At 62.1% G+C, this 12,119-nt stretch overlaps 1 protein-coding gene across 1 annotated transcript in view; it reads left to right on the top strand.

Moving 5' to 3' along the window:
- Positions 1–12,119, top strand: part of HMCN2 (hemicentin 2) — a 111,516-nt gene that overhangs the window by 87,137 nt on the left and 12,260 nt on the right. Inside the window, exons 68-86 of the mRNA XM_067542193.1 lie at positions 125–222; positions 956–1,234; positions 1,575–1,765; positions 1,861–1,942; positions 2,668–2,801; positions 3,150–3,291; positions 4,252–4,399; positions 4,784–4,911; positions 5,233–5,389; positions 5,640–5,761; positions 6,169–6,333; positions 6,454–6,561; positions 6,852–6,986; positions 7,625–7,759; positions 8,642–8,832; positions 9,556–9,769; positions 10,579–10,722; positions 10,873–11,066; positions 11,782–11,863. Coding sequence (XP_067398294.1) covers positions 125–222; positions 956–1,234; positions 1,575–1,765; positions 1,861–1,942; positions 2,668–2,801; positions 3,150–3,291; positions 4,252–4,399; positions 4,784–4,911; positions 5,233–5,389; positions 5,640–5,761; positions 6,169–6,333; positions 6,454–6,561; positions 6,852–6,986; positions 7,625–7,759; positions 8,642–8,832; positions 9,556–9,769; positions 10,579–10,722; positions 10,873–11,066; positions 11,782–11,863 — 2,849 coding nt within the window. The remainder of the gene's footprint in view (positions 1–124; positions 223–955; positions 1,235–1,574; positions 1,766–1,860; positions 1,943–2,667; positions 2,802–3,149; positions 3,292–4,251; positions 4,400–4,783; positions 4,912–5,232; positions 5,390–5,639; positions 5,762–6,168; positions 6,334–6,453; positions 6,562–6,851; positions 6,987–7,624; positions 7,760–8,641; positions 8,833–9,555; positions 9,770–10,578; positions 10,723–10,872; positions 11,067–11,781; positions 11,864–12,119) is intronic.

Here is a 12,119-nt window from a genome sequence, read left to right as displayed (position 1 = left end):
CGTGCACTCAGCCGTGCCAGGACAGTGGCACGGCACGGAATGGAAAGCAGAAGCCACAAGCTGGCCTCCATGTGCCCTGAACTGATTCATCATCATCGTCCCCCACTCCCCTCCCGGGAGTTAGGATCTCCTCGGCGCAGGACTCGGATGCTGGGATCTACACCTGCGTAGCGTCCAGCCGGGCGGGAGTAGCAGAGCGAAGCTTCGTCCTGCAGATACAGGGTATGAGGGGAACGTCCCCTGCGTGACCGAGGGCTCTGATGGGGAGGGCAGAGCCGAGGTGGCTAGGGCTGAGACAAGAAAGGCAGGGAGACAGCCAGCATCATTTGTCAGCTGGAAAGAAGGTGAGAGCGTGGAGAGAGGGGTTAGGGAAATGAAGGGGGAAAGTTGTTTATGGGAGAAAGGGGCCCATGATGGGAAGTGGGCAGGGGGGGCAGAGAAACGCTAAATGCAGATTGGAGCAGCGTGGGATGGGGTCACTGGCTAGCTAGCTGGAGGGTATCGCAGGAGAAGCAATGAGCAGGGGAAATGCAGGGTGTGATGGGGAATCAGCGTGACACTGATCCTGACGGAGCAATGGCAGGAGAGCCGGCTGCAGACGGGGGCCCGTCTGTGACTGTCCAGAGGATGGAGGAGGGGCAGGATGGACAGCAGGAGCAGAACCCCGACAGGCTACCAGTGGCTTGTTGTGGCCTGTGTCAGGAGCTGTACACGGGTGTCTCCGCTAACTCTGAGTGGTGCGTGGCAGAGCCACGTTCAGTTCTGCTGCCTCGGACAGCCTGTTTCCACCGCAGGCCCCTGAACATTTGCATCCTGGGTTGGACCCTGAGCTGTGGCTCTCAGGAGACGGCAGGGGCAGCCCAGCGTGAGGGGGACAAAGGTGGCAGCCAGAAAAGGACACGCTAGGCCTCCTCTGGCCCCAGTAACTGACACCTCTGCTTCTGCCTCCCCCCAGTCCCTCCGGTCCTAGAGCCCCCAGAGAGCAGTGAGGACGTGACGGCAGCGAGGGACTCTGCTGTGACCTTCACCTGTGCCGCCCGCGGGTCACCGCCGCCCACGCTGACCTGGCTGAAGGATGGCGAGCCCCTGATTCTGCAAAACAACCTGGTGCCCAACGGCCCGGGCATGCGGCTACACCTGGAGTCGGTGCAGCCTGCCGATTCGGGCATGTACTCCTGTGTGGCTGGGAACGAGGCCGGGGAAGCGAGCAAACACTTTCACCTCTCCGTCGTGGGTACGTGCCTGGGCGGCCTCTCTGCCGGCCGTCTGCAGGGAGTCTGGCGGGGGGTGAGGGTCGGGGGCAGAGGTGGGATGGGTGAGTGGCAAGAGGGCTGGGCTGAGCTGGAGGGCATACAGACCAGGTGGGCAGTGCCCAATCTGTTCTTTTGGAAGCCCGATGCCCAGTTCAGCTCTACATTTCCGGGCGCTAAGGGCCAGCTCCTCGCAGGGGCGTCCGTTTGCGCTCAAAAATCTCCTCTCTCAGCCGCGAGGAGGACCTTCCCCTCTGCCCACTCCCCATCCCAGGCCTTTGCCCGGAGGCCGGGTGATGAAACCAGCCCTGGTGTGCCCTGCAGAGCCGCCACGCATTGAGGATTCGGCCCAGCCCACGGAGGTCTCTGCCGCCATTGGCATGCCCTTAGAATTGCTGTGCACGGCAGCTGGAGTCCCTGCCCGCCACGTCACCTGGGAGAAGGATGGCCGGCTGCTAGACAGGCCAGGGATCGTGGCCCGGAACGGGAGCTCCCTGCGGATAGAGAGTGTGCAGGTGGGGACTTCTCTCCCTCCTCCCTTCTCTCCCTCCCTCCCTCCGTGAATTTGCACCGGAGCTTTCCCCTTGTCCTTTCTTCTGGCCTCTCTCAGGTGGACGATGCCGGCTTGTACACCTGCCTGGCTGTGAACCCTGCTGGGGAGGACACCAAGAGCTTCTGGGTCAAGACACAAGGTACCACAGCCCAGCTGGACGCCTGTCTCTAGCAAGCAGGCTGGTAGCATGGCCGCCAGCCGCGTGTCCCAGCTGCCTTCAGAAGTGACTCATGCCCCCTGGGAGATCAGGGATGTGGGTGTAGGCCAGAGCTGGCCAGTTCCGCATCCAGCAGTGGTGGGGGGTGAGCTCGGCCTGCTCTCTTCCCTCCGTGGGCTCAGGGGAATTGAGGGTGTCCCTGGAGGGAGTGTTCCACAGGCAGCCTGTGGGAAAGGGAGGGGTTGAACGGCATGAAATGCAGGGTCGGTATCCATCTCCGCCCTGCAGCAGCCTCTGGGGGTACAGGAATAGCGGCGCTGGAAAGCAGCGGCGTGCAGGCAGGGCTGGGCTGGGCCGACGGGTGGTGACGGGGGGCCTGGACAGCTCACGTAACTGGGTGGGAGCCTCACCGGATCACAGCTGGGCAGGCAGGTCCTGGACCTCTCACTTGCCCGTCCTTCTGTCTCGGTGATGGGGCTGGCCGAGCGGGAAGGGAAAAGGGGGATTCGGTGCCTTCCCCGTAAGCCTGGGGCTGGGCGACAGAGCACACAGGACTAGCACAAAGCAGAGCGCTGAGGTTGGAGGCGTTGGTTGCTAGGTGGGAGTTACCGTGTGGGGACGGTGCCCTCTGCACGGTGCTCTCGGCTGCTCACGGACACCGCTCCCCGTCAGCGCGCGCCTGACCCGCTTGGCTTGCGTCCCTGCAGCGCCTCATCCCGTGGGCTCCAGCGAGCCGCGTTCCCTCACCGCGCTGGCCGGCGGGCAGCTCACCCTGGAGTGCCCCATGGAGACCGACCCGCCGTCCCGCGTCGAGTGGCACCGAGGGGGATCCCTGCTGCAGGTGGGTGGCTGGGGGCCGTGCCAGGTCGGGTGCGCACGGCGGGGAGGTGCTGGAGTCTCAGTGAATCTCCTGCTCTCTGTGGCTCGGCCAATGCCCAAGGTAGCTTTCCTCTTACTGCACTACAGGGGACTGGAGCCCCTACCCGGGGGAGTCCTCCCTCTGCGTGTATCCCTTCGATCAACCCCTCCCGCTCCCGTTGCTCAGCTCCGATTGCTCTGTGATGTGGATGCTGCCTATGGGACTTTGAACCGAGGCCACCAGACTCGCTGCATGTGAAGCCTGTGGTTGGCTGCGCGTTGAGGTCCGGGCAGTACGGCTGATGGGGTGTTTGTCTCTGGGCGCTGGTAGGAGGATGCCCACGTGCGGTTTCTGGCCCAGGGGCGTTTCCTTGAGATCCAGGCCTTGGGCGTGCCCGACGGCGGAGAATACAGCTGCACAGCGAGCAACACGCTGGGGAGAACCAGCCTGCGCTTCCAGGTGGAGATCCACGGTGAGCAGAGCCTCGGGGGGCATTTGGGGCGGTGGGTGTGAGCAGCTGGGCTCAGATCCTCAGGCGCCGTGTGGCTCCACTGTGAAGTTGGGCTGACTTAGACCCTCTGGCCCTCGCTTTCCTTCCCAGGGTTGGTTTGACGGGTGCCCTGTGTTATGGGATCACGTTTATGAATGAGCTGTCACCCCGTAAGGAGAGGCCTGGGAAGGGCGTTGGGATTCCCTCTGGGACCTCTTTCCAAGCGGCTTCCCAAGAACTCAGCTCGACTCCCGCCTTCGTCACTCGGGTATCTGTGTTTGGCATGCAGCAACACTCTGCTGGGTCCGTCACAGATCCAAAGTGACCCCGAAACCCCCTCCCTTTATGTGTATTTACACAACTCGTTGCGTTGGCTTGATTCCTTTGTAGGAACCCAACCCTGTGCAGCACGCTCTGTCCACGCCCTGCCCGTGTTCGACCTCCCCCTTACCTCCTCTTTTCATTCCCGACTTACCCTATCCGGTGTTACCTTGTTCTTCGCAAATGCTTCCCTGGGCATTCCCTCCCCGACCTCGCTCGCTCACAGAGCCTGTCTCTCCACTCGCTGACCCGTGTCCCTGTCTTAGGAAGCACAGACCTTCTTTTTTCAGCCTGCTGATCAATTTGCCTCCCTGATCCTGTCTTCCAAGAAATGAGGCGTCCCTGTGTTTAATTACTCAGGTCAAGCCAGGCCTGCGTAGGAGTGAGTGAAAGAGGGAGGGGTTTCAGACCCCCCCCATCCCCGAAACATTGGGCCCCTCCAAACTTCTTCCTACCCTGCTACGGCCCCAGGCTAGCCGGAGAACAAGGGCGCTGTCTGCTGTCCCTGGAAAGGAGGGTCCCAAGGCACTTTGTCTGTAGGTCATAGCAGCTAAGCACAAACGCCACAGCTTCCCTTACTGATATTTTCCAACCCGCCTCCCCGTGATATTTTTGTTGCAGCCGCCCCTGTGATAAAGCCAGGCCCCTGGGCACTGAGCATCACGGTGAACGAGTCGGCTCTGCTGCCTTGCCAGTCGGAGGGGCTGCCCAGGCCCCAGATCACGTGGAGGAAGGATGGCCTGCTCCTGCTCCCTGTTGGGAACCCCAGGTACGTGAGCCTGCCGCTGGCCGGGCCCCTCGCAAATGGTGAGGAATGGAGCCTTGCGGGCGCCCCCATGAGGCAGGGGCATTTATTCCCCCCCCCGCCCTGCCCCATATGGCTGGGGGAGATGCGGCATGGGGAGATGAAGCGACTTGCCCCAGGTCCCCTGGCAGTGGCCCAGTTGTGAACAGAGCCCAGGTGCCCTGGCTCCTGTGCTGGGACCGCTAGTCTGAGCTCTGCCGCTGGGCCTGCCATACAATGGCCCGGGTCTGCTGGCGAGCGCTCCCCTCTCCTGCAGCAGCTAGTTCCGTTCACGTTCTCTGCTCCTCGTCCCGGAGGCGCTGAACCAAACCAGCCAGCGGCCTGACGGACTCACGTTCCTCCCCGCAGTCTGGAGCTCCTGTCAGACGGCTCCCTGCGGATAGACCCAGTGCAGGTCCAGGACGCGGGCTATTACCTCTGCATGGCATCCAGCCCCGCTGGCTCTGACCGACGAGGCCTGGACCTCCGAGTTGTAGGTAAGGGGAGCGTGAGGAGGGACGGGGCTGACCTGGGGACGCGGCAGGGCCCTAGGAGCTCAGCGTGTGGGCTTCACGTCCAGCCACACTGCCTGGATCTCAGACAGCCTCTTCTCTGGAAACCACCAGCCCCTTTCTTCTACACGTGCTAGCTTCCCCTCTCGCTTCTTCCCAGGGGTCCCTCTGCCTCCAGCCCACGTGCTGCTGGCCCGGCCCAAGCCATTGCGCTCCCCCCTCATTAACGCCGCCTCCCTCCAGCAACGCCGCCAGCTGCTGGGAATCTGCTCCTGAGCCGATTGCATCTGTCTCTGCTCCTCGCAGTACCTCCTGCCATTGCCCCGGGACCCTCCAACCTCACGCTGAGGGCGCACAGCCCGGCCTCGCTCGCTTGTGAAGCCACTGGACTCCCCAAGCCCCACGTGACTTGGAAGAAAAACGGGCAACTTCTGAACGTGAACTTTCCACAGAGCCCGTACAGGTACTGGCGCTGTCTTTGCCATGCCGGCTGCAGGGGTGGGACGGTCGGGGAAACGTGCAGCTACCTTTGTAGAGCAGATCCGGTCCCGGGCCTGGTTCTGCCGCCATTTTGTTCTCTTGCCGTCCTCCTCCTGCCATGCGCCCTGGCTCCCCGCCGCACACAGCTGCCTCACGGGGTTTGCTGACCTCCGTGGGGCGGGATCGGATCCTAAGCTTGTGACTCCCCCTCGCCTATGCGCTCTCTGTCCCAGGTTCCTGCCCTCTGGCTCCCTGCTGATTGCCAGCCCCAGCCTCCAGGACGCGGCGCAGTTCGAGTGCATCGTAGCCAACCCCGCGGGAGAGGCTCGCAGGCGCATTGCCGTCGCTGTGCATGGTGAGCTGCTCCCGGGCACGCAGGGGTCTCGTCTCGGGACGGGCTTTCTGAGCTCTGCCCGTTCCCCCGCGCGCACGTAGCTGACCGAGCGCCAGCCCACACTCTCCCTGCGCTGCCAGCCTGGCTGGAGCCCCAGCATCAGCGAACACAGGGACGTCTTCTCCGGGGGAGCACGTGTGGGGTGCAGTGGGGGGTGCCTGCGTGCGTGTGCCTTGGCTCTGTAGCTCCAGCTGCAGCAGTTTGTGCTTTTCACTCTGGAGGGCCCCGGGTCAATCCCCGGTGTGTCAGCCAGGACGACGGCTCTCACACGTGCTTCCTGGAGCCTCGGATCCGTGCCCGGGGGGGTAGGTTTGGTGCCTGCTTGTCACTGCGCAGCCCCGCTCACCGGGACTCTCGCCGTTCTGCAGTCCCTCCCACAATTGCCGACGACCGCACGGACTTCACGGCCACCAGGACGTCCCCGGCAGTTCTGACCTGCTACGCCTCTGGGGTGCCTGCACCCGCTGTGTCCTGGAGCAAAGGCGGAGCCCAGCTGGGAAACCGAGGCAGCGGCTACCGCGTCTTGCCGACAGGTATCAGCAGGCACCGCCCAGTGCGTGTGTGTGTCAGCGGAGGGAGGGCAGCACGCTCGTCACCCAAGGGGGGGCGCTGTTCACTCCCCCCTCGATGACTTACTGCTCCTGTGTTCCCAGGTGCTTTGGAGATCAGCCGTGCTCTGCCGATGCACGCCGGGCGCTACACCTGCACGGCAAGGAATGCCGCCGGCGTGGCACACAAACACCTCCTCCTGACAGTGCAAGGTACCCCGAGCTGCCGGGGCCGCTGCAGACTGGGGGAGGAAGGCGAGCCCCTGCCCCAGAGAAGAAGGGAGGGTGGGGGAGAGGCCAGCTGAGAGCGCGAGCCATCTGCTGGGACCGTGGAGGGGCGTTAGGGGTGAGCCTGGCTTCCTGGACCTCTGAGGTTACCCGGGGAGCACTGGAGACTGGGAAAGCAGCTCGGGTGTCTGTGTAAGGGAGACGCCTCTTGGGAAACGCCTCGTGGCTGCAAGAGAGAGACCCGGCTCAGGCACCGTCCCCCCTTTTGGTTGCAGAGTCCCCAGCGGTGAAGTCCCTGCCCAGCTTGGTGCGGGTGATGGTCAATGCTGGCGTGGTCTTGCCCTGTGAGGCCTCTGGGATCCCCCGCCCAGTGATCACGTGGCAGAAGGAAGGGCTCAGCGTACCAGCGGGTAAGCCGGGGCGTAGCTAAACCAGCGGAGCCCAGACCTACCGCGCCGGTCGCTGCAGCAGCCAGGTCCACACCTTCACTGCAGTGAAGCCCCTGGGAGGGGTTGATGATGCTGTTGGAACTTGGCGCTAATACCCTGGGCACTGCTGGGGGTGGCAGTGGCGTGGGCAACAAACCGAGGTCCTTCTGAATCCCCAATCCCCTCCTGCCCTAGGTCCCCAGTTCTCCTTGCACCTCTCGTGACTGCAGTGCCAGAAGTCACTCCGCTTGGTGGCCTCGTGTGCCCAAACACTGCGTCAGAGGGCAGCAGCGGGCACCGGCATTCAGTCGAGCTGGAAATCGGGACAGCTGGCGGTCCTAAAATAGCCCTTGGCACACGTCATAAGGAGACATTAACCCTGCTGCCCTGGAGTCATTGCACCTTGCCTCCCTTAATTCCACCTGCCGGTTTGGATGGGTCCGGGGGGTTCTTCACTCCCTGAGCTAAGCTGCGTATGTGGGGGATGTGGGCCCGGGGTACAGCCTGTCCGTCGGTCACTGATGCGCGTCGGCTGGGGTGGTCTGGCCACTGGCTGACCGGCTCTTGCTCTTTATTTTCTGCCACATCCCTTTTCTCCGATCTTTGTGTCCTGGTGGCAGGAGCTGGTTTCAAGGTGCTCCCCAGTGGGCATCTGCATCTGTCCCGGGCCTCTCTGGAGGATGCTGGGGTTTACCTGTGCGTTGCTCAGAACCCCTCTGGCACAGCGTTGGGGAAAACCAGACTGGTCGTGCAAGGTAGGAGTGTGAGTGGGGACCCACGCCTCGGAGCAAGCCCATGTGAACCCCGGGGGGCCGTGCGTTACCCCTCCGTGCTCTGCCTGGCTGGAATGTCCAGGCTGAATCGGGAGGTGGCGAGTACCTATCCATAAAACCTTCTGCGGGGGCCCAGGACCAAGTGTCTTTCCCAGCTTGATGTGGGATGCAGGGGTGGGCAGAAGCAAGCTTGCTGGCGCACTCTCCGTCATGCCCAGCAGCAGAGCCTGGTTCTGGTCCCCTACAAGCGTTGGATGAGGCGCACGCTCTAGCTTTACTGTGCTCAGAGAAGAGGGCAGTCACAGCTTGCCGTTGCTAGAGATGGGCTGAGCTGCAGCGTCGGGGAGCTGGATCCCAATTTCCCCAAGCACCAAGGGTGATCAGGCCTGGGCCTGCTGGAAATGTAGAGCCTGGATCTGGGTGCAAACTGCCCTGAAGCCGGGTGGTGGCTCGATATGATGTTCTGGCCCGCAGCCCTGTCCGCGCCTGTGCTGCGTTCATCTCTGTGCACCGTACAGGGGCAGAGCTTGAGGGCAGGGGTGCAGGTGCAGGTGGGGTGGGGTTGGCAGGATGCTCCAGCAGTGATGATGTACTGAGCGGGGGCAGAGGGCCAGAAGCAGAAGGTGACAGAGAAGCAGCGTGCAGGGTGCCAAGGCTGGGTGCGGGGCGGGCAGAGTTCCAGCATCTTCATTCACTAGGGTCCGGACTGGCATGTCTCATCAGGGCACTTCTGCAACCTGAGTTGTTCGGTCAAAGCTGGATCACGCCTGGCATTCGCTGGGAAGTAGCTGTGGGAGGGGAACCCCATCTGCTGAAACCCAATGAGGGATCCTTTGCCTCCCATTCTGTTTTTTCCGGTCCCAGTCCCACCAGTCATTGAGCCCAGCCGGCCGGAGCTGTCCATCCTTCACGGCTCGCAAGTTCTCCTGCCTTGTGTAGCTCGGGGAGTCCCTGAGCCCAGAGTCTCCTGGTCCAAAGACGGGGTCCCGGTGCAAGGGAGGGAGGGGAAATTCACCTTGCTACCGTCTGGGGAGCTGATGGTGAAGGATTCCCAGGTAAGCAACTTGTGTATGTGAGTTTTATTGGGTGCACGTCCCATTTACCTCCCCCAGCTCTGGGACTAGCTGCAGCCGGTGAGCGAGCGGGAAGTGGGGTATTAAAGGGAGCATCTGGAGAAGGGATCTTGCTTCTAAAAGGAAAGAAGTGGCCCAGCAGTGTCATCCTGGGCTGACGGCTGATACGGCCAGTGGCTCTTGTACCCTCAGGGCCAGCAGAGGCTGGGAGGGCTGTAGGAGGAGGAGAGGCAGATTTCAGGAACAGCAGTTGATGGCCTCTGAGGCTTCTGCCCAGTCGTCTTTGGCACCAGGTGGAGCCGTCTGGGACTGTGCGTGTTTGTGGGGATGCTGATAAAACAGGTCTTGCTAAGAGAAAAATTAATCTTTTAAAACCGAGCACTGAATCGATTTGTGCACACCCAGTCGAGGATCAGCCTAGCATAGCTCTGCCCTGCTGCCTGCCCCCGGCGTCTCCCCCACCGAGGCAGGGGGAGCAGGAGCTGGCTGGACACCAGCTAGGGATCCCCTGACATACACCCGTACCCCAAGGGAAATCTCAGATGGCTGGTTGCTGTTGGGATCGTGAACCTAGATCAGAGTGGAGGATCAGCCTGGTGGCTGGAATGGAAAAACACCCAGAATCGCTCAGTTCACTTGTGGGGTGCAGCACCTCGGCCCAGGGGTGTCGTCCCACTGACTTGCTCGACCCTTCCCCCGTTGCAGGGCGGGGATGCCGGGACGTACACCTGCACTGCAGAAAACTCAGCTGGGAAAGCCACGCTGCAGCTTTTCCTCTCCGTCCACATCCCTCCCACCTTCACGGAGCTGCCAGGGGACCTGACGTTGAGCAGGGGCGAAAGGCTGACGCTTGGCTGTGTCACTAAAGGGAACCCGATACCCCGCATCACTTGGATGGTCAACAACAAACCGGTCAGAGGTGAGCTGGGCAAACTCTGTCGCGGGAGCGGTGGGGCACAAAAGGAGGAGCCAGGGGCTTGGATCAGGGAAGGCAGAGAAAGAAGGAAGGAGAGAGCATGTGGGCGAGGAGTAAGAAAGCTGGGGAATCAAGGGAGACGGACCGGGGGTGTCAGGCGCTGCACTGGTGTCTCTTACAAGAGGTCCCAGATTTGAGATCCTGGCAGCAAGGTGCAGACCTAGGTGTACGTTACTGTGTGTGATTCGAGCAGGGGCTGGGAGTCAGGGCTCCCGGGTTTTATTCCGGGTAGGGACACTGGCTCCGACTGAGTCCCAGGACTTCCCCGTGCCTCGATTTCCCCACCTATGACACAGAGATCGGAAGACCCACTTCACAGGGTGGGTGATGAGGCTCCATGAGCACCAGTTCCTAGCGCCCCGTGAGCTCGCTCAGCGAGGGGCCGTGAAGATGGACGTGCTGCTGCTTTCAGCGTGCTGGGCGGGAGGGGGCTGCCATAAAAAGAAGGTTCTGAATAAGGGGAGAGTGTGGCCGTTTTGCCTAGGTCCTGCTGTGCCTGCTGGGAAATGAGGGGTTCTGCACCTCCCCCCCTCCCTCCCCCAGGAACAGATGGGGGTGCTGGACTCCAGGGCGTTGGCTGCGGGCCGGCCTTCCAGCCCCTTTCCCCGTTCACCTCTCGGACCCTAAGGGCTGCAGATCAGCGTGACTGCTGGTGGCGGGGCTGAGCGAGCGGGCACCTGCTTGCTCCATGCTACCATGCACAGGGGGGCTGTCTGCCTGCCAACCTCTCCCGTGTGGCTTTCCTTCGGCAGCGGGCATCTGGGAACAGAGTGGGCAGAGCACCCTGCAGAGGGAGGCCGTCACCAAGGAGGATGGTGGCACCTACGCCTGCGTGGCCGAGAACAGCGTGGGCAGCGTCAAGGCCGTGGCGCTCATCTCTGTGAAAGGTAGCTCGGCGGGGCGGGGGGCGGCTCGCTCATGGCGCGCTGGGTGGAGGGGCTGGTTCGGGTCTGTGTGTCACGGGACACGCGCCGAAGGCATGGGCCGTTCCAGGAGCGCATGGCCCAGGCCGAGAGAGACGTTTGTCTCCAACCCGTCTCCTTCCCCAGAGGCTCCAGTCCTGCACGGCGAAGTCAGCGCCTACCAGGTGGAGCCCCTCGGGGGCAACGCCCTCCTGACCTGCGAAGCCCACAGCGACCCTGCCCCCGTCATCCACTGGAATAAAAATGGGCTTCCGGTGCTGGGCAGCCCCCACCTACGCCAGCTCCAGAATGGCTCCCTGGCCATCTACGGGACAGTGGTGAGTCACGGCCCCAGCGCAGACTCCCTATAGACGGGATGAGCACTGGGAGGAGTGAGTTATATGCAAAGTGGCTCGTGTGAGTTTTTTTTTTTTTTAACCATCCTACTTCGTTTGTGCTGCCAGATGCCCAAATTTTTCCTGCCCTCCTTTGAGTCTGGTTGCTGGCTTCGACTGGAGTGGGGCCTAGCAAAAACTTGGAGCTCTCTGCATAGCAGAGGGGAAACTGCCCGGGAACAAGCAGGGTCATCCACAGGGGGTAGGATCTCTGGAGCCGTTCTCCCAGTGGAGGTGCGGGTTGTCATCGTTTTCTGTGCTCACGAAGGAACTTCTCCCTCTGAGTAACCGTGGCACTGATTTCTTCAGCGGGCCGGCATCTCCTTTTGTTGCCTGGGGTCATGGCAGGGTCTAAAGAAATTCTATACCTTCTACCCCAACTCAGATGGGAAGCGTCCTCTGTGAGAAGGTGCCAGCCAGCAGATAAGGCCCAGGTTGGTCCCTGGCATCTGGAACTCAAGGGGAATCTCCATCTTGACAGGAGCAGAGGCCGGATGGGGCATGGCCTGTTGGGCCCTGTTGGCTACCGGTTTGTAGTAAAGATGACGTGGCTTCAGTCTGCCTGATGACGTGCTAATTAGCTGCATCCCAGGATGTCATCAGGGCAGCCCTGCGTTGTGTGCAGCCGACGTAACGCACCTGCTTTCCCTCCTCCCAGAGCGACGATGCAGGGCAGTACAAGTGCGTGGCGGAAAACGAGGTGGGCACGGTGGAGAAGGTGGTCACCCTCGCCCTGCAGAGTGAGTGTCTGTCCGCATTCGCCGCCTCCCGGCTGTGGCTGGGGTTTTAGTCTCAGGGATAGTGTGGCCCTCATGCCTTCGGGGGCTGGGCAGGGGAAAATGGCCAAACTGGGGCTATCCCGCTCGATCAGCTCCCTGCCATTGCCTGGGCATTGGCACACCTTGGTGCCTCCTGTTCTCTGCCTCTGGCACACAGTAACATGGTCTCCTGAGGCCTGCCATGCTTCAGTCCAATTCCAGTTGCTGGGCTAAGTGC

Source organism: Emydura macquarii, unplaced genomic scaffold (assembly GCF_026122565.2).
Source record: "Emydura macquarii macquarii isolate MOO-44397 ecotype Brisbane River unplaced genomic scaffold, CSIRO-AGI_Emac_v2 contig_691, whole genome shotgun sequence".
Classification (NCBI taxonomy): domain Eukaryota; kingdom Metazoa; phylum Chordata; order Testudines; family Chelidae; genus Emydura; species Emydura macquarii.
The sequence above is the reverse complement of the archived record's forward strand: the minus strand, read 5'-3'. Positions and strand labels throughout refer to the sequence as shown.